The sequence below is a fragment of the Conger conger genome, chromosome 3 (assembly GCF_963514075.1).
Source record: "Conger conger chromosome 3, fConCon1.1, whole genome shotgun sequence".
Taxonomy (NCBI): domain Eukaryota; kingdom Metazoa; phylum Chordata; class Actinopteri; order Anguilliformes; family Congridae; genus Conger; species Conger conger.
Genome location: NC_083762.1, coordinates 78,148,460 through 78,169,211, shown reverse-complemented (window position 1 = coordinate 78,169,211; position 20,752 = coordinate 78,148,460). Strand labels below are relative to the sequence as shown.

Sequence of the window (20,752 nt, the reverse complement as noted above, 5' to 3'; positions counted from 1 at the left end):
TACCGTGCGCTACGCCACCTGATTTCACTCATTATTTAACCTGCTTGGTTCAGATAATGAGCTAATTAGTGAAATCAGGTGGCTCAACTGCATGAGTGAAGCAGCATAGCTTGTCGAGATGTCAGAAGACTAAATCCAAGGTACTTGGTTATAGCAGAAAATCAACACACAGACCGGCCCTTCAGGATCAGAGTTGCGCCCCCTAGTGCTGGTTTTTGGTGTCCTTCAGCACGGCAGATACAATTTAAAGGCACGCACCTTGTTCTCAAGGCCTTAACTGGCTGCTGACTGAAAGGAAACCACAAACACCTATAGACACTGTGGCCCTCCAGGACTGGAGTTTGACACCCCTGTTCTAACGGATGGCGAATGTTGGATAAGGAGTCGTGTAGCAGAAATGTGGCAGTTTGATTAAGTCTCCAAAGCCAACTGGAGTGTGTACAAGGCAATATACTAACTAGTTGCTGCTGCAATCAGGATGCTGATACTCCAGGTTAATTGTACTCCCGTGAACTGAACTGATGCAGCCATACACCCTCATGTAGAACAAGGTGAACCTGCTTGTGTAGGTGTAGTCATCACGTGGACTTCTCTTTACCTAATTAACCCGCTGAAACGATCTGAGTGCCACGGTATTTGAAGTCTAGATGAGAGATCCACTGCAGTGACCTCCCGTCTTTCAGCATGGCAAGTATTGGCCTTAGTGTGCAGCTTGGAGTATGGCTTAGTGTGTTGGGCTTTGTCTTGGCACAGGATCAGTGATCAGTAAGGCAGGGATGGTGACCAATACAGAGCCCTCAGCCGCAGTCCAGAGGCGGCAAAGTGAAGGTGAGCGCTGTTCTGCTGGCCGTCATGGTGGCAGTCTGCTGTGTGTTAACTTTCTCTTTCTTGTTTCCAGAGCCGCAGTCTCTTGGTTTTGGTCTCCTGGGAGTCGCTGTGTTTGTTTTGCTTCTTGCCACCCTGGCGCTGGCTGTTGCATATATTCAATCATCTCGGATGGAAATGAAGGTGTGAAATGTTTAAATAAAAAATAATAATAATAAAAGTGTGTATAGAAATAAAGCACTTATGGAAAATGTATTGGTTAGTCTTTCACTTCCTAGTAAAGAATCTAGATGTCCTTGAGTATTGCTGTTAGGAATTTTTCTACTGAAACCCCATTTGTATGGGTGCTGGGCCTTCAGAATTGCTTGGTAGTTCAAAGTTGTCTGTCAGAACTAGTTGGCCTTTGAGTCAAGACCCATATGCAGATTCACTGACTTTGAATTGATGTGACTTGAGTCTCCTAAACTTTTAGCAGGGGAATTCAATTCAAAGAATTTGCCAATATCTTAATGCAGCCAAATGACATTAATCAGTGTGGCATTTTTATTTTGTTTCTGCGATGTGTTAAGCGAATGCAGAAATGTCAAGTGCTCAACGTACCTTAGTTTGTTTTTAATCTCGTTCAATCTGCAGGGGAGGTTTGGTAGCAGCAGGTTTTGAAACTCAATGTCTATTGCAGCGGTCCTGTCAGCTCTCAGGTATGCTTAAGGTGAGTCCGTATTCATGCATGTTCTGAATGGCACAACACCAACCCTTTAAAGTCAAGCAAGTTTAATTTGTGGCCGGAAGTTCCATTACTGTGAGGCGGCATCAATGGAACTTGTGCTCGTGCCATTTTAAACCGTTTCGCATACTAACATTTTGTCATACAGTAGCTTCTAAAATAGTTTTGCAAAGAACGATGATATGGCACATGACTCGCACATTACATCATTTTGGATCCAAGAGGCTCATTGCTTCCTACACTGAAGGATGAGCCCTCTCATTGGCCAGAAAGTTACTCCACGCTGCAGGTCCTGTGGGCTGCTCTGTCTGTGGGGTTTTCCTGCACCACCTGATTTTATTAATTGGCTGATTAGTGAAAGCAGGTGTAGTGCACACTGCGGCCCGCGGGACGTGGAGTTGCGTAGCGCTCCTGTAGATGGAGTAAAATGTAAACATATTTGGTAATCTCTGCTAGCCTTGTATGGATAGGGTTAAATTGTCACTGACCTCAACAAGTAGGGTTCAGTAACATTGCGTGACAACTTTTCCAAACTGAAAGAATTGTGGGGAAACCTTGGTGGGTGTGTTCTGTCCAAGTGAAAGTCATTGCTTTTACCCGTGCAGCAAATGTGCAGTGCCATTCAAATAGATGTGCAGCGAAATGTTCTGTCTTCCTATAACAACACCGGAATGTAGGAGGGTCCTAGGCTCTGATGGCGAGCTAAAGCCGACATTTTAATACCACTGACCTTTTGCGAAAAAAGCTCAATCGTGGGATGATATTGATTCACCTGTTCCTGCAAGCAGCTGAAATGGGTCTCGTTTGCTTTTTAGTGTGCGGGGCTTTACCAAAACGCCTGTCTTCCGTAACCATTACACACGAGAGCCTGTACCACCTGTTGACCATCCAGAGACCACACAAACGCACCCCCCCCCCCCCCCCCAAAAAAAAAACTCAGAGGGCAGATTTTTTTAAATATTGTATTGATCTTTATTTATATTAAATTAAAAATATACTTTTGACAGATTCATGTAACAAAAACGCGGAGCAGTATTTAAATGCGGGAGCCATAGGAGGGGAAAACCTTCGGTGAGACAGAGAGCCCGGGCCAGTGCTGCCAACGAGGAGAGGAGCGGAGAGGGGGCGTGGAGGGGGTGCGAAATCACCCCAACCGGAGACCTGAATCGTTTCACCCCCATTGCTGTGTGTGGCGAATCTCCACAGGGTCGTCAAAAAGTGCAGTGCACGCTGTTTAACAGAGTTAACTCTGCGGTGAAATCCAGTTATGCCAGCTTGACATTTCAGTTTGGTCTAGCTGGGTATGAGCTGGTCAACCAGCTAAACCATGTCAAGCTGGGAGCTGCTCTGAAAACCCAGCTGTTTCAAAACTTAAGCTGTTTTTTTTCAGCAGGATACCTAAAAGCTGTAAATTCTTTCAATCGATTGATCAACTTATCTATCACCTGATGAATTAATCAGCCAATTTATCTTGCCTCAGCACCTGACACAGATATTTTCTGAAAGGTAAGAATGAACAAATGAGAATAGAATAGTAAACGAAAAAGATGTGAAGAAACAACGAGGATCCGTAGGTTATCTTAATTACCTGAATGATACACATTTATTTAACTAAAATACACAACTTTTTTATGCGGTCTGTTCAATTAGGGGAAGTTCCCGTTGCTCCGGGCACAGGCCAGACGTGACTGTCTGTTGGAGACTTCTTCAGTTCTGTTCGCTTGGGCTGAGGTTGGCAACACTGGTAGCTGGCTGTCTATACAGTAGATATTGGCCAGGCCAACATCCGTGGCAGAGACCACATAGTCCAACTGGACCAAGCAAAGAGAAATATAGTGAAGTGAGATGTAAATACAGTGGGGGAAAAAAACAGCTGTGTGGTGGAACAACAGAAAGAACCGGTGTGTGTGTGTGTGTGTTTGCGTGTGCATATCATGTGCCTGTGTGTGTGTGTGTGTGTGTGTGCATATCATGTGCCTGTGTGTGCAGAGGGTGTTGTTGTGTGTGTGCAGAGGGTGTTGTTGGTGCTTACAGACTGGGTACAATGATCATGAGTATTGCAACTGTGCCTCAGTTCCTATGGCTGGAGTCTGTACAAAAGATAAAAAGGAGAGAGGAGAGGAGGAGGAAAGGAGGAGAGAGAGAGGAGAGGAGAGGAGGAGAGAGGGGAAGCTCGGAGGGGGGGGAGATGACCCACAGCTAAAGCAGCTCTATCACGAGGGAGCGTGTGGAGGTACCAAACACAAAGTCCACCCATTTGTGCTAAATACAGTCACGAGGAAAAAGAGGGAGAAATCACGAGCTACTCAAAAAACAAAGTTCACAATCCAAATTACAGATATATACAGTAAAAATCAGATCACTAACAGACAATTACGTTCAAATAAACCCAATTTTTTGTGGTGCTGAAAAAAAAAAATGAACAGAAAAAAAAAGAGAAGAAAATCCAAAATTGACGTTCCCCTTATTTACAAATGCACCCGGCCGATTCATCAGCACTCTATAAAAATACTATTCACATTTTCTTGGTTAACATACAGTAGTAAATCTTGAGGAACAACCAGTCCATACAACTGTGTAATAAAAACAAACACTTCCTCCAAATATGTCAGTGTGATATTAAAATCTTGTAAAAAGCTGTAAACAAAATTTAGTGTACAATATTTCTGGCAATTGTGATGTAAGAGATGTTTTCAGCATAAGAAGAGGCAGTTAAGTTTTATGAACAATAAAATAACGACAAGGAAATTGTGCCATTTGAAAGAATTGCATAAAGTATAAAAACAAAATGACGAACGTAATTTCTAATTTGTGTACAAATGAATGATGAAAATGCCCCTCAGCACAAACCCATGTCTTTATCCCTGAAAATAAAAACAATAGTTCTCAAAGTAGACTGATAGCTTGCTCATAACCAGCTTCTAGTACTGGGAGAAGGAGTTTATTCCAAAGTGGGTGGAGCTATAGCATCAATGATAACGTGGACCAATCATATTTGTTCTGAGACAATGCTGACCAATAAGGGCCTTCGGAAGCTTACCCATCATTACCGCTTGCTTGTTGCTGAAGTTCTCTACAGAATGTTCTTATTGGCTGTTATGGCCTGTATTGTTTCTGTTACCCCACCAAAGGAGGAACTACACTAATGGGCTGCAACAAAGCTTATTCAGTGTGCTATAGGCTCAACGAGTTATGGAGAGAAAAAAAAAAAAGTAATTTGCATTACATACAAACATTTGATTTGTTCCTCAGTCACTAGAGAGCTGTCTTAATTTTCCACCAGTTTGCTTCTTAATCATTGGTAAATCATGACTATTATCCAGCTTTGGATATTACCAAACTACAGAAGACATGGTGGATGGGGGAATATAATGTCACTGATGTCAGTGAAAGAATGACAAGAATAAGCAAAACAAGCAAATAGGTTCTGTCTGGCGATACATCAAACATCAACATTGACACTAAACAGTGAACCCTGGTGAGAGAGTACACTCAGCTGGTGAACCAATCCAGGAAGCTCTATTAAAACAGAAAGCAAGGCTTTATATTCTCAGCCTATCGCAAAAAAAAAAACCATTTATCATTATTACAAATCAATACGGAAAGTGAGGAAAACATAATCCACTCAGTGACCACTTTATTAGGTAGACCTGGACACCAGCTTGTTAATGCTAATGTCTAGTATCTGGCAGCAATGCAATGCATAAAAGCAAGCAGATGTGGTCAAGAGGTTCAGTTGTTGTTCAGACCAAACATCTGAAAGGGAAAGAAATGTGATTTATGTGACTTTGACCGTGGTATGATTGTTGGTGCCAGACAGGGTGATTTGAGTATCCCAGAAATTGCTGATCTCCTGCAAATTTCATGCACAACAGTCTCTGGAGTTTATAGAGGATGGTGCAAAAAACGAATAAAAACAATCCAGTGAGCAGCAGTTCTGTGGGTGAAAATGCTTTCTTAATGAACGTGCTCAGAGGAGAAGGGCCAGAATGGTTCAAGCTGACAGTAAACGACTGTAAAATAACTACACGTTACAATAGTGGTATGCAGAAGAGCATCTCTGAATGCACAACACCTAATAAAGTGGTCCTAATAGAGTGTATATATATCCTTAAAAGTTCAGCATTTCTGTTGAATCCACTCTAAATATGCCTGGATATAAATAGTTATAGTTCGTATGAAATCTCCCCCATCGCATCCACCGATGTTTACGTTTACAGTTCATTTGAGTGGATGTACCAGAACGAAAGAGCGGATCGTAATAAACACACTAATATCTGGAGGAAGTTCCTTGCGGATGAATATTTTCAAAATACAGGGGAGCCCGTTTTATTGAAGACACACGCCACTTTCACCCCTTTCTCTACAACGCTACAATGCTGGATATTGATCGAGTTGTTCCTCAGTTAGCTGCTTGTTTCGTTTAAATAAAAGTTTCGCCAACTCAACCTCAGTAACAGTGTATGCTACATACGTATAAAAAACGAAACAAAACACAAACTCCAGTTTCCATGCCGACTGAGAAGAGAATCTCCATGACTGTTTGGAGCAGCCAGTGTGGTGAAATGGCAATTCATTGACTTTCTTCTAGTGAAGCTTCAGTTGAATAACCCTTAGATGGGCCCATATTTGCGCGCTAGAGAGGAATCAGTAACGGGACAGAACAGTTTCCCTCAGCTCGAGATGGGGCACTGAATGACATCCCTCTACATTCGCACCTAAGCGTTAGAAGGCCTGTCTGCTGCACTGAGGAGGGGTTGTGATACTGGCCCTTTGGGAAGACGCTGATTTGTCAAATGGTTTCAAATTTTACAGAATGATCCGCCATCATAGAATAGAAGAATGTTCCAGAAGCTCTCGGAGAGGGACAACAGTAAAGGGACATTGTGGTCAATGAGGATTCCCCACGGACAACACACCTTGACTGAAAGACCTGGAGATTAGCATTGCCAGCATTTGAAAACATCTGGGTGAACAGTGGTACTAGATGTAGTAATAATAATAATAATAATAATAATAATAATAATAATATTAATCACATAAATGGGAAACTATCTACTGGTACTGTCAGAATCATTCTTTTTGTTCATTTTGTAAAGGTATGGTAGATCTACAAGATATACACTATATTCATACCTCCTTCTGGCAAGGGAAGTGCATTTCACTAATTCCATTTGAACTGGTGCATTGTGGGTAGATGTATTGTTACGCGCAGAAACGAGACCAGAACATCTGTAAGAGTGATGAACCCAGGATGATGGCTCTCAGCCTTCGATTCTACACCCAGCAGGGAAACAATATTTTGTTGAAATTTAAATTTGACCAATCCTCTTTTTCTTCATAAAGAATTAAAATTAACATCCATGTTTGGTATATTTCAAATAACCATAGGTTCAAGTTCCCTGAACTTTCCAATACACAGTTTTACAAATGTTTTTTTTTTTTTTTTTTCCACCACAAATATTAATGACCTTGGTCATAATTTCTTCACTTCCAATGTGATTAAAGTGCTTCATCACATAAAAACAAATAAATTACAAACCTTTTTTTCAGTAAAAACATCTGTGATATGGAAAATACGCTTTCCCACAAGCAGAGTGATTAAATACTATTGAAATGAATCACAAATCAAACTGTCCCTTAAGTAAAAGTACAATAAGATTATGTGGCTGCCCCAGAGGGTTATGCTCTATAAGGTAAAATAAAAAAAGCCCCAAATTAGTGATGTCAAATGGAAGCATCCCCGAACAGCAGCAAGCTTAGCGTCTGGCAGTGTTCTCAAAAAGACAAATGGTGCCGGCCAACAGCGGACATGATGATTTTCTTCGTATCTGGTTCATTTCGACAGTATCTTCACATAATTATATTTATTTAAAAAAGTTCTACACTATTGGTGTAGCTTTGTGTTTTATTACTGAAACCGATTTGATGGAGCGAACCCCCCTTAATGCCACTGCACAGCTTTACTCTGTGGACTGGCGCTACAGTCAGCCTCCCGGGGAAGGCCAGAGGACACTGTGCACCTCGGGCATAACCAGGCCAGGCGTGGGTGAGACCAAGCTTGTCTTCGGCCCGGATCTCCACGTGTAAAAGTATAAAGAAAACAGTCTGAAAATCGCGCCACACGTTTCCTACGTTACACCTTCCGCCTCTGTCAGATTATTCGCCGGCTCCTCCCACAGACTCCATTTTGACTCCTGTTCACCCTTTTTGAGTTAGAAAATCCCTCTCTGTGGAGGGAGGAGGGTAGGAAGAGTGATCATGGCTCATTTCTCATAGCGTCGAGGCCTGCATTTCCACAACGCCTCCCCTGTCCTCTCCTACGCTTGTGTGTGCCTGTCTGCAGCCCCTCTGGCGCTAGCCTGACCGGTTTCATCCGGTTAAATCCGGTTCAATCCGGTTTATCTACGACACCCGGGCGTGAGGACCCTATCCGGGTACAGTGGCGTTAGTGTGCTACAGGCCAGCAGAGGGCGCTGTCAGATCCCTCTGCTGCACTCTTGCGTTTTGTCCAAAGAGGAGAGCAAGTGGGAAGAAACTATGAGCCCCACCCCTTTTTCACACCCTCTGCCCAATAGGAGTTGCTCTGGGCTCCTTGTATTTTTGTGTCTTTTTTTTATACAGTATACAGTGCACAGGAGGATGAGCTGTTCCATCCAAATGGCCTCCACCGTCTGCGTCTTCGTCCATTGCTTGTATGTACAGTGATCGTCATACACAAATATGAAATGGCTTCCCGTCGGCCGTACTGTGCGGCACCGCATCCGAAACCCAAGTCTGGAAAAGAAGTCAAGCGGCGCTTGTAGAATGTTCTAGAAAGATCCGATCGGCGGTTGTTGGTCCAGGGTTGTTTTCTTCCTTTGAAACCCATGAAGTCATTCGCTGCCACTTCCCCCGGCCATAGATCATTGATGTTTGCAGTTTCAACAAACTTACAGTGCCTGGAAACACCGTATTTGTCTCTTCGAGTCCGCCGAGGTGTCAAAGTTAAATTACATCTTCTTTTCTCTCGGCGATACCGATCGTGTCCTCACGAACGTGGGTTTCCTGGGCCCGGGATGACAGAGCTGCTACCTTAAGCTGTAATTCAAATGCCATCGCGACTGCCGCTACGTTAGCACGAAGACTCGTTTTAAAACAGAAAGCAGATGAACTTCTGCATCGGAGCGTGCTCGACAACAAAGAGCGTGCAACAAGTGAATCGAGACTGCAAATGCGTTCGGTTAACTGCGCTACAAAGAACTCCAAACGCATTATGTGAAATAAAGTACCATAAACCATCTTACTTTGCCAAAGTGCTTGTCACTAAAGAGGCCATTTTGTTGGAAGGATGGATCACATTATTCTACATTCCGTATGTAACACCGAGCGAGATCACGGATCCACAAAAAACTGTTTTTTTTTTTTTTTTACAGAAATGCTGGTGAGGAACAATGCCAAAGTAACCTTAATACTTGTCAGCGGCAAACGGTTGGCGATGAATTACAGCTGTAAGACTGCACTCTGGCGTCTCGCGGCCGGGGACGTAAATACGTAGCGATGACAGTGTCCTCTGTCACTGCGTGAGCCGCCTCGCGGTTCCATACGCTGCCGACACAACCCTGTATTCGCAAGAGTACCCGCCACGTCACGTCACGTCACACACCTGCGTGCCTCCGTATTGCTTTGAACTCACAAAGCCCACTGTCTCAAGGGAAAAGAGGGGGAGGGGAGGGGAGGGGAGTATCCAGCCTGGTGAAGGGCAAGATGGCCGCCTCCGTCGGAGAAGGACGACCCCCCCTGTCGAGAATCATCCGTTTCCGGAAGGGCGGCGGTCGCCACGGCGAGTTTGGAACGAGGGGAAAAGATCGGCGGTAGGGTTTTGGCCAAGTCCTTCAGAGCTGGAAGAGAGGGTGATGGGGGGCTTTGGAGGTCCCCGCTGCACCCCCTTGAGGGGGAACATGGCAGTGGTGGATATTCGGGTGCTGTGTTGTTCCAGGTTGGAGGAGACAGAGGTTTTTTTACTGGCACTGGAACCGGGAGGAGAAGAGGAGGACGGGGGGGGGGGTTTGGGGGGGAAAGGTGGGGCAGGGGCAGACCCCAGCGCTCTCCCCTCTACACCACAGTGTTCCGCTGGCGGTAGGGCGGGGGGGGCAGCACCGTGCCGGGTTTCAGGGAGAACTCGGTCAGGTACTCGGGGTTTTCGGCCACCGCGGGCCTGATCCGGCCGTTCTGCTTGTAGAAGAACTTGGCGTTGCACTCCTGCAGGTACTCCGGGTTGTGCAGCGTGGCCTTCGGAGGCAGGCTGTGGTGCCAGTACTCGGGATTGTCGAAGGTCTTCTTGGGCTTCTTGTCGGCCAGGATGGTGCCCGTGTGGGCGGGGTGGCCCGGGTGGAGCAGGGCGTGGCCCGGGTGCAGGGCCAGGACGGGGTGCCCCATCATGTGGGCGGGGTGTGAGGACTGGGTGTGGATGTGTCCCGATTGGCCGGCGTGGGGCATGTGGGCGGAGCTCTGGGCGGCGGGGCGGGGGAGGTGATTGGCCGTCGCCGCGGTGACGGCCGCGGCGTGGGGCGGGGGGATCCCGTTCTTCTTGAGGAACTCCTGGCCCTTCTCGCCGCCCGCACTGTGGAAGGTGTTGAGGTACAGCGGCTCGTTGACGTACTCGTCCTCCACCTTGGGCTGCCCGTTGGGGGCGCTGTGGTACCCGGGGTTATCCAGGGCGTGCACGTCCCCGTTCTTCCTGCGGGTGACGAACGGATTCTCCTCCACCGGATTCAGGTAGTCCGCTGGGGAGAGAGGAGAGGGACAGCGCAGGGGTGAGCGGTCCACTAAAGTCCGTAACACTTAAAGAGTTACTTACTGTAATGGGCAATATTAAAATAGAAAGCACACAGTGCCACAGGAGGTGTAAAACCACATGTCTGCATTCAACTGACGCCCTGGAGAAATGAGCTACCTGTCTGTACACTCTCAGAAATAAAGTGACAGTGGAGGCACATTTTCGTTCTTCAAATTTCCCGAATCTACTCTGAAAGTACAGTAATATTCTCTTTGGGTACAAATCAGTATTTTTTCCAGGCAAAAAATGGACAAATGTACTATAGCCCAGTAGCTAAGGACTGGGACCTGGAAGGTTGGTGGTTCAAGCCCCTGCGTAGACCGCAATAAGACCAGTGTAGCTGTTGGGCCCTTGAGGAAGGCCCTTATTGCTCCAGGGAAGGATTTTGCTTGGTCTAATCAAATTTATTTTCCATAAAAGAATCAGATAAATAACTGTCATCAATAATCCAATAACGTCCCTACATTACAGGCATTTGGCAGACGCACTTATCCTGAGCGACGTACAGTTGATTAAACTAAGCAGGAGACAATCCTCCCCTGGAGCAATGCAGGGACTAAGCAGGAGACAATCCTCCCCTGGAGCAATGCAGGGACTAAGCAGGAGACAATCCTCCCCTGGAGCAATGCAGGGACTAAGCAGGAGACAAATCTCCCCTGGAGCAATGCAGAGTTAAGGGCCTTGCTCAAGGGCCCAACGGCTGTGCGGATCTGATTGTGGCTACACCGGGATTAGAACCACCGACCTTGCGTGTCCCAGTCATTTACCTTAACCACTACGCTACAGGCCGCCCACCCCTATGTAGGTCGAGGGCTGTGGGTGAGGGTGGGAGTGTGTGGGGGGGTACCTGAGGGGGTGCGGTCCTTCATGGGGGTCATGTAGCCGTCCTCGTCGGTGTCCCCCCGGGGCCCGCGCTCGGACAGGAAGCCGGTGGGGTCGGCGCTGTAGCGCTGGGCCCCGCTGTCTTCGCCGGGCCGAGGCGAGGCCTGCTTCCGCAGGGTGCCGTTGCAGCGCGGGTCCTCCAGGGCGGCGCTCTGCGCGCCCGCCTGCTCCAGGGGGGAGCACCCGGAGGGGGGGGCCACGGCCGCCGCCGCCGCCGCCGTCGCCATGGAGCGCGGGTGCGATGACAACATCTCCTCCACGGAGAAACTCCTGTCCTGGTAAACAAACTGGTTCTGTGGAGGTAAAAAGACACAGGAAGTTCCTGGTAAACAAACTGGTTCTGCTGGGAAAGGAAGTTCTTGGTGAACAGACAGTTTCTGCAGGAACAGGAAGTTCCTGGTGAACAGACTGGTTCTGCAGGAACAGGAAGTTCCTGGTGAACAGACTGCTTATTGCAGGAACAGGAAGTTCCTGGTGAACAGACTGGTTCTGTAGAGGCACACGGAAACTGGAAGTTCCTGGTAAACAGGCTATTTACGCAGGAAAAGGAAGTTCCTGGTGAACAGACTGGTTCTGCAGGAACAGGAAGTTCCTGGTGAACAGACTGGTTCTGCAGGAACAGGAAGTTCCTGGTGAACAGACTGGTTCTGCAGGAACAGGAAGTTCCAGGTAAATAGACTGGTTCTGCAGAGGCACAGGGGAACAGGGAGCTGTAAAACGAATTGTGCTTGAATAGTTTAATAGCTTTAATATTTAACAGAAGCACTGATTACACTCCAAACAAGAACGTTAAGAGCTTGTGGCGCCCTTGTAAAGAAGCTAATGGTGCACTTTTAATAAGGATTCTGTAACAAAGCTAAATTCTGTCCTTATAATATAATAATCTGCAAAGTAACAAAATACTAAACACCATGAGAAAACGACATTTTACAGTAGCTAAGTGTTGCACAGTTAACTTTTTCACATTTGTCCACCAAAGGCCACGAAATGAAATTATTTTTATTATTATTATTATTATTATTATTATTATTATTATTACTATTATTAGACTGATATTATATTATTATATTGATATTAGAATCCAGAATCAATATTCTGATATCAACCATACATTCACTGTAACTGTAATGCACAACAAGCACTGATGAAATTTAGAAAAGAAAAGTTTTCCTGACTCTGTACATTCCTTTATGGAAAAAAAAAGAAAACTCAATTAAATGCTGCAATGAAGGTTCAGAAAAGAGAGAGAGTGTGTGTGTGTGTGTGTGTGAGATTGATGGAGAGAGAGGGGGATGGAGGTAGAGAGAGAAGGGGGGATGGAGAGAGAGGGAGAGAGGGGGATGGAGGTAGAGAGAGAGAGGGGGATGGAGAGAGAGGGGGATGGAGGTAGAGAGAGAAGGGGGGATGGAGAGAGAGGGAGAGAGAAGGGGATGGAGGTAGAGAGAGAAGAGGGGATGGAGAGAGAGGGAGAGAGAGGGGGATGGAGGCAGAGGGGGGATGGAGGTAGAGAGAGAGGGGGATGGAGGTAGAGAGAGAGGGGGGATGGAGAGAGGGAGAGAGAGGGGGATGGAGGTAGAGAGACAGAAGCACAGTGTTATGGTGTCTGGCTGCCTCAGCTCCGGGACACAGGTGGGCTCTTGCTGAATTACACCCCCCCCCCGCCCGTGTGATGAGCGCCCACCCCCCTCCCCCGTGTGATGAGCAGCCCCCCCCCCCCCCCCGGCAGGCTCGGCTGCAGGTGCGCGGGGAAGGACAGGAGGGGGCGGGACTCCCGTGAGTCATCCCACTCACAGCAGGAGGAGCCTTGGGCTGAGGCTCCCTGCTCACTGTTTACTGTCCACTCTCTCTGTCTCTTTCTGTCTCCCCTCCCTCCCTCTCCCTCTCTCTCTCCCTCACACTCTCTCTGTCTCTTTCTGTCTCCCCTCCCTCCCTCTCTCTCCCTCTCTCTCTCAACCTCCATCCCCTCTCTCTCCCTCTCTCTCTCCCTCACACTCTCTGTCTCTATCTGTCTCCCCTCACTCTCTCTCTCTCCCTCTCTCTTTCTCCGTCTCTTTCTGTCTCCCCTCCCTCTCTCTCTACCTCTTTCTGTCTCCCCTCTCTCTCTCTCTCTCTCTCTCCCTCTCCCTCACACTCTGTCTCTTTCTGTCTCCCCTCCCTCTCTCTCCCTCTCTCTCTCCCTCACACTCTCTGTCTCTATCTGTCTCCCCTCCCTCTCTCTCCCTCTCTCTTTCTCCGTCTCTTTCTGTCTCCCCTCCTTTTCTCTCTACCTCTTTCTGTCTCCCCTCCCTCTCTCTCTCTCCCTCTCCCTCACACTCTCTGTCTCTTTCTGTCTCCCCTCCCTCTCTCTCCCTCTCTCTCTCTCAATCTCTTTCTGTCTCCCCTCCCTCTCTCTCCCTTTCTCTCTCTCTGTCTCTTTCCGTCTCCCCTCCCTCTCTCTCTCCCTCTCCCTCACACTCTCTGTCTCTTTCTGTCTCCCCTCCCTCTCTCTCTCCCTCTCTCTCTCTCTCCATCCCCCTCTCTCTCAACCTCCATCCCCTCTCTCTCTCTCTCCCATACACACAGATACACACACACACACACACACACACACACACAGAAGTGAGGCCCCCACTGCTAACACCTACTCTCTCTCCCTCACTCTCTCTCTCTCTCTCTCTCTCTCCCATACACACACAGACGTGTGCACCCATACAGATGCATGCAAGCACACGTGCGCACACAAACCCACACACACACACACACACACACACACACACACACACACACACACAGAAGCTAGGCCCCTACTCTCTCCTACTGCTAACACCAACTCCTCACTAGCTCAGTATACTGCAGAATACCGCCAACCCAAATGGGATGACAGGAATAAACACCCAATACACCCCTACACTCTGTACATTCACAGAAATACTGTATTAAGTCTTAATTACTGCATGCTGATAATTCATCTCCCTCACACCCATTACTGGAGCTGTGATTATATCTGCATTAGGGCAACGGGAGATCAGCCACGTTTTCATTAGCCACCATTAGCATTGTGCATTAGTCACATCGCGTTTTAAACTTTTAAAAACCATTACTTATTGACTAATAAGAAATTACCTCCACAGTGTGCTCCTGAGTACTTGCAAATATGTATAAAATATGACAAAAACAAGGCGCGATTTATATACCAACAATATGTTTGTGTTTTGGTCAAGGACGTACTTCTCATGTCAACTTTGGGGAGCGGGGGGTACTCATCTCTTAAAATGTGATCATTTTCTGTCTTCGGCTCACAGCAGTAACATAATCTCCATAATCATGAAGAAAACGAGGGAGTGTGATTTGCGCAGGACCCCTCTAAGACTGTAGATGATCATGTAAAGGCACACGCTGGATTAAGGGCACAGATGTTGCTGTGCACCTGTGTTCAGCACCACTACGCCATTTTATCATCAAGCCGACTGATTCTGCCTTCTGGTTGGACTTTTTTTTGAGTGCAAGTCAATAGCCTGTCCTGAGCTCAAAGTTAAAAGTAAGAGACCTACCTATGGCATAACCCTCCCTCCCCCACCCCCTGCCCACATCACCTCCACATACCCATCCTTTTGCCCCCCCCCCCCCCCCCCTCTCTCTCTCTCTCTGCATCCTACACTCTCAGAAATAAGGTACAAAAAAGGCACAAATGCTTGTCACTGGGGCGGTACCCTATAGGCACATAAAATGGTTCCCCTGTAGCCAGCAATATGTAATTAATTTGCTTTTTTTTCTTGGAAAAGCGTACTCATTTGTACCCGAAGAGAACATGACTGTACTTTCAAGGTAGATTTGGGAAATTTGATCCTTGAAGAACAAAAATGTACCCCCACCATCGCTGTATTTATGAGAGTGTGCCTATCACTCCTTTATCCGCTCTGACCTCACTCCCTCTCCTCTTGTTAATCTCTCTCTCTCTCTCTCTCAGTGCATGCTGTTTCTCTATCTCTCCTTTCCCGTTATCTCTGGAAGGACACATGTCCTCTTCTCCACCCTGCAATCGGTCTCACATTCTGTTCATCACAGGTACCTCTGTGGTACCTCTTTTCTCCTCTCCTCTCTTCTCCTCTCCTCTCTTCCTCCATCCCTCTGTCCCCGCCAAGTGACCCTGGGCCTCTTCTGTCCTATCGCCTGTCAGTTCCCTCCTTTCTTTCTCTCCCTTCTATCCATCCTTTCTTTCTATCCCTCTGCCACTCAGCCCCCAGACCCCAGTCTTACACGTGGAGGTGGATACTGTCTACTATGGATCATTAGTCTGATGACAGGGCTCCATTCTGTCTCCATAGAGCACACTGCAAAATCTTTTAAAATATGTTTTTCTAAATGAAACAGCTTCACAGCTTCTCTGAATCGGCACACGGCTGTGAACCTGCGCATATCTCTTCTCCTGAGAAGCACACACTGGTTCTGTGAACCTGCGCATATCTCTTCTCCTGAGAAGCACACACTGGTTCTGTGAACCTGCGCATATCTCTTCTCCTGAGAAGCACACACTGGTTCTGTGAACCTGCGCAAGGCAGCTCTCACGAGAAGCACACACTGGTTCTGTGAACCTGCACAAGGCAGGTCTCACGAGAAGCACACACTGGTTCTGTGAACCTGCACAGGGCAGCTCTCACGAGAAGCACACGCCATGCAGCCGAACAAACTTCCGCAGCCTCTCTGAACAGAGCAGGGCACAGCGGAAACCTCGCACCTCTCTGGACAATGGCCTTTTGGCTTTTTATGAGGTAGCGTGCAGCTGGCTGTTAGGAAAGGCTCAAAGCCCCACACACATCGATACTTCCGCAGATGACAACAGCGGTGAGAAAAGACACTCGGCAGACAGATTTTCGGTGAAGTTCCCCTTTAAGAGAAGCCGTGAGATTATGAGATTCCACCCCTGCACCCGCGGGTCTCTGAGGCGAGTCGATGTTTCAGTCGTTTGTATCCGGGGCGGCTTTGTCACCGCCCCCCCTGATAGGCTGCCAGAGGGGTGGGGGCCACTGCCCGTGTCCGTGGCTCCGAAAGACCCAGGGGCCGTCTGTCAGCGAGGGGGGGGGGAGTTCCCTAGAGGGACCCCCGATGCGTGACAATCCTCCCTCGCAAATGCGGGGGTTATGAAAAAATAAAAAAAACAAGGAGGTGCAACAGCCTCAGGTGTCCCCCGGGGGACGCGATGTGTAACGTGGTTCCCCCCCCCCCCCCGTCCACCCGTCTTGGAAACGTGCCGAGGGGTTCATAAAAAAGTGAGGATGTGTGACAGCCTCAGGCATCCCCCGGAGGCGCACACACACACACACACACACACACACGCACACACACACACTCCGGGGGGTTAATAAAACATGCGCAGACACGGCCAGGCGGATGGAAGTGCAAACAGGCCCAGGGGCCGGCCGTCCCAGCGCAAACACGGCCCCTCTGCAGCGAGGAGGCTGCTATTTACACTGCTAGGCCCCGGTAATGAAGTCAGGGCCGGGGCCGGGGGCCCGGGGGGGCCGCAGGGAGGGGGGGGGGGGGGGGTCGCTGGATTAAGGGATCAGGCCTCTCAGTCCCACACCAGGACACACCCAGCCAGGCTGGCTGGCCAATGGTCTCTCCACCCTCTCTCATTGGCTACGGGTAATGTCAAAACTAGCCACGGCCGTTTTAAGTGGAGTTACTCGCTGGCCGTGTGTTAATCAGGGACGATGGTGATGTGTAGTTACACACTGGCGTTTGGCACGTTCACGTATGGGAACAGGCACTCAATTTAAAATAAAATGTTTCATTGGATAAAGCTAAACATGTACTTGAATTTGTTGCACCTATACATTTTAGGTTTTCTTAGTTGAAAAATGTAATGTTACATATTTGTGTGATGGGACGCGTTACCCTGTTGGAGTCCACGCGTGTGCGGGGCGTGTCGGAGGGAGGGGGGATGTTGAAGGCGTGTGATGGGACACGTTACCCTGTTGGAGTCCACGCGTGTGCGGGGCGTGTAGGAGGGAGGGGGGGATGTTGAACGCGTGTGATGGGACACGTTACCCTGTTGGAGTCCACGCGTGTGCGGGGCGTGTAGGAGGGAGGGGGGATGTTGAAGGCGTGTGAGGGGACACGTTACCCTGTTGGAGTCCACGCGTGTGCGGGGCGTGTAGGAGGGAGGGGGGATGTTGAACGCGTGTGGCACCAGGTACTCCTCTGCGTCCATCAGGTCCTCCAGCTCCTCCTCGTCCAGAAGGCTCTGGAAGAACTTGCTGTCGTTGGGGCTGGGCAGTTTCATACGGTCATCACCCTAAAAAAACGGTCAGAGGGACACCCTCACGTTCAGCCTTCTCATTAAAACACAAACCACGCTGCACAGATTACAGTGAATACTGTACAGATCAGGGCGGCCTAACCCTGTTCCTGGAGATCTACCATCCTGGGGGTTTTCACTCCAACCCTAACAAAGCACGCCTCATTCACCAGCTAGAGCAGGGCTGCCCAACCCTGTTCCTGGAGATCTACCATCCTGTAGGTTTTCACTCTTACCCGAACAAAGCACAGCTCATTCAACAGACAAATTAGGGCTGGAATGACAAACTGCAGATCTCCAGGAACAGGTTTGGGCAGCCCGAGATATGTATTTTGATTACACGTTCCATATGCACGTATAGCAACTTAACCTACATTACTGTGCTCTCAGTCATATTGCTCCTCGTCCAACAAATCAATTCAAATCAATCTTAATTTGTACAGAGCCTTTTACAGAAAAGCAGAGACACTTGACAGAGAAACAGTAGAACATTTTGGCAGAACCCAGGCCTGAATCCCCCCCCCAAAAAAAACTAGCACGTGAGGTCCACTCACCTGGATGACCAGGTACCGCTGGGGGTCTCGGGCCATTCTGCAGAACTCGGCCCCCAGCTCCTTAAACTTGGGCCTACTGTCGGCGTCGATCATCCAGCCTACGGGAGCCCGGAGGGGGCAGAGAGAGAGAGAGCAGTCACCCCCAGAGGAACCGGGACCAAACAGACACTGTGGAAGGGCCGCTAACAGCACTTAGCGCTACGCTGTAATTTTGTGAAATGACACTGGCTATCAGTTGTGACATTAATAATGTATGGTTACTGCCTAACCTTTTAGTACGCACTCTGTTAGCTGCCCTGGACAAGAGGGTCCAAATGACTAAATGAGAAACGTAAATGTGAGAGTGGTGCTTATTCAGAGAGGAAGGGCTCTCACACTCGCACAGGGAGAAGTGTGAGAGTTGCTCCAGTCAACCTCAGCTGAACTATTAGCACTGGGGAATGGGTGTATCCCAGGCAAGTTCTGAATTCATTATCTCTCTCCATCGCTCTCACTTTCTCTCTCTCTCTGTCTCTTTTTAACTCTCTCTCTCAGACACACAGACACACACACATACTCAGAGACACAGCCACACACACACACCGCTGAATATAAAACTAAATTTTGTCTCATTGTCTCATCAATGTCGTTGGCACAAAGGGTGTAATTATTTTCAGGTAAAGCAGATTAGAATGTGTGTCATGTTCACTTACTCTGAGCGTTCTTCTTATCTGCTTTGATATTCTGATACGGGGCTTTCAGCCATAAAGGAAGGCTGAAGAAGTGACAAACACACACACACACACACACACACACACACAGTGCATACACACACACAAACACACACTCACACACAGTGCATACACACCACACACACACACAGTGCATACACACACACAGACACAGTGCATACACACACACAAACACATACACACAGTGCATACACACACACAGACACAGTGCATACACACACACACAAACACACACACACAGAGACACAGTACATACACACACACAACACAGTGCATACACACGTGCACGTGTGTGTGTATGAGTGTGAGTGTGTGTGTGTGTATGCACTGTGTCTGTGTGTGTGTGTATGAGTGTGTGTGTGTGTGTGTGTGTGTGTGTGACAGTGTTAGTACGCAGACAGACGGGAGCATACATTTGACCATGACCATGTAGACGTCGATGGTGCAGTGTGTGTGAGTGTGTGTGTATGAGTGTGTGTGTGTGTGACAGTGTTAGTACGCAGACAGACGGGAGCGTACATTTGACCATGACCATGTAGACGTCGATGGTGCAGATTGGGGGCTGGGGGAGACGCTCGCCCTTCTCCAGGAGGTCGGGGATCTCCCGGGTGGGGATCCCGTCGTATGGTTTCCCCCCGAATGTCATCAGCTCCCAGATCGTCACGCCTGTGGAGAAAACAACGCATCAGAGTTAACCTCCTAAACTCACATTACAGAGAGCAGACCTGGCTATCTGCGCTTGATTGATCTTGCCTGGTGCAACTGAACCAAACCAAAAGGGCCATAAGGTGGGGTTTGCACTTTTTTAGAGTATCCAATACACTAGACAAGCTCAGTAAAGTGTAGAAAAGTATTTGAGTCCAAAGCAATTATGAATTTGACTGGTCTTACGAAAAGGCATAAAAACTGTTTTAAAAAATTGTGAAGAAAAATCAATGATTGCTATTGTATTTGTAATTGTATTTGTATTGTATTTTATGTGTAATTGTAGTCAAATTATTTTTCTCACCATAGCTCCACACATCACTCTGGTGGGTGAACTTCCTGTAGTGGATACATTCCAATGCCATCCACTTGATGGGCATCTGGTGAGAAGGACAAAAGCAAGAAAGAGAAAGAGAAAGAGAGAAAGTGAGAGAGACACAGAGCGAGATAATAAGAGAAAATATAGAGAAAGTATGTGAGAGAGAGAGAATGAGTCATAGAAAGAAAAAGTATAGAGAAAGTGAGAGAGAGAGGGAGAGGGACAGAGAGAGAGAGAGAGAGAGAGAGAGAGAGAGAGAGAGAGAGAGAGAGAGAGAGAGAAAGTGAAAGGGAGGGAGAGGGAGAAAGAGAGAGAGAGGGTGAGAGAGGGAGAGTGAAAGGGAGGGAGAGAGGGAGAGAGAGAGGGACAGAGGGAGAGAGATAGAGAGAGAGAGAGGGACAGAGGGAGAGAGAGAGAGTGAGAGAGAGAGAGGGAGAGAGAGAGAAAGGGACAGAGAGAGGGACAGAGGGAGAGAGAGAGAGAGAGGGACAGAGGGAGAGAGAGAGACAGAGATTACAGAGGACCCTTCATGTGTGTCTCATTATTCCAGGACACGTTCACACAAATAAAAACAAATCCACAATTTCTGCTGAAAACATCCAGGAAAACATCTCAGAAGTAAAAAGAAAAAAAGAAAAAACTGAACCCAAACAGGTGGAGACAGAGACAGGAGAAAGGAGAAAGGCAGGATAGATGTCTGAGCCTTAGATCTGTGTGCCTCCTACCCCCCCAGTAGGCCAACGAAGACCAAACAAACAGACTTAATCAGACAGTCTGCACAGAAGGACCGGCCCCCAGTCTGGACAGTTTTGTCATCTCCAAGCACCTGTTCTCACGGCAACAGCGTCGCCCTCGCTACAGAAACCGCTGACTCACCCACCCCCCCCACTGCCACCCTGACCCCTGGCTCACCCTGC

General features: G+C 48.0%; 1 protein-coding gene and 1 long non-coding RNA gene across 2 annotated transcripts in view; one reads left to right on the top strand and one right to left on the bottom strand.

The window, feature by feature from the left end:
- The first annotated feature begins 896 nt into the window (after positions 1 to 896).
- On the top strand, positions 897 to 6,524 carry LOC133123136 (uncharacterized). Its single transcript, XR_009708202.1, has 3 exons — positions 897 to 1,008; positions 1,459 to 1,534; positions 6,365 to 6,524. It is a non-coding gene; the product is annotated as an uncharacterized LOC133123136 (long non-coding RNA).
- The window catches only part of LOC133123135 (receptor tyrosine-protein kinase erbB-4-like), a 403,692-nt gene continuing 386,496 nt past the window's right edge, over positions 3,557 to 20,752 (bottom strand). The window contains exons 22-27 of the mRNA XM_061233434.1: positions 19,821 to 19,896; positions 19,331 to 19,477; positions 18,081 to 18,178; positions 17,353 to 17,523; positions 11,215 to 11,542; positions 3,557 to 10,314 (exon numbers count right to left, since the gene is read on the bottom strand). Of these exons, the coding sequence (XP_061089418.1) occupies positions 9,644 to 10,314; positions 11,215 to 11,542; positions 17,353 to 17,523; positions 18,081 to 18,178; positions 19,331 to 19,477; positions 19,821 to 19,896 (1,491 nt within the window). The 3' untranslated portion in view covers positions 3,557 to 9,643. The remainder of the gene's footprint in view (positions 10,315 to 11,214; positions 11,543 to 17,352; positions 17,524 to 18,080; positions 18,179 to 19,330; positions 19,478 to 19,820; positions 19,897 to 20,752) is intronic.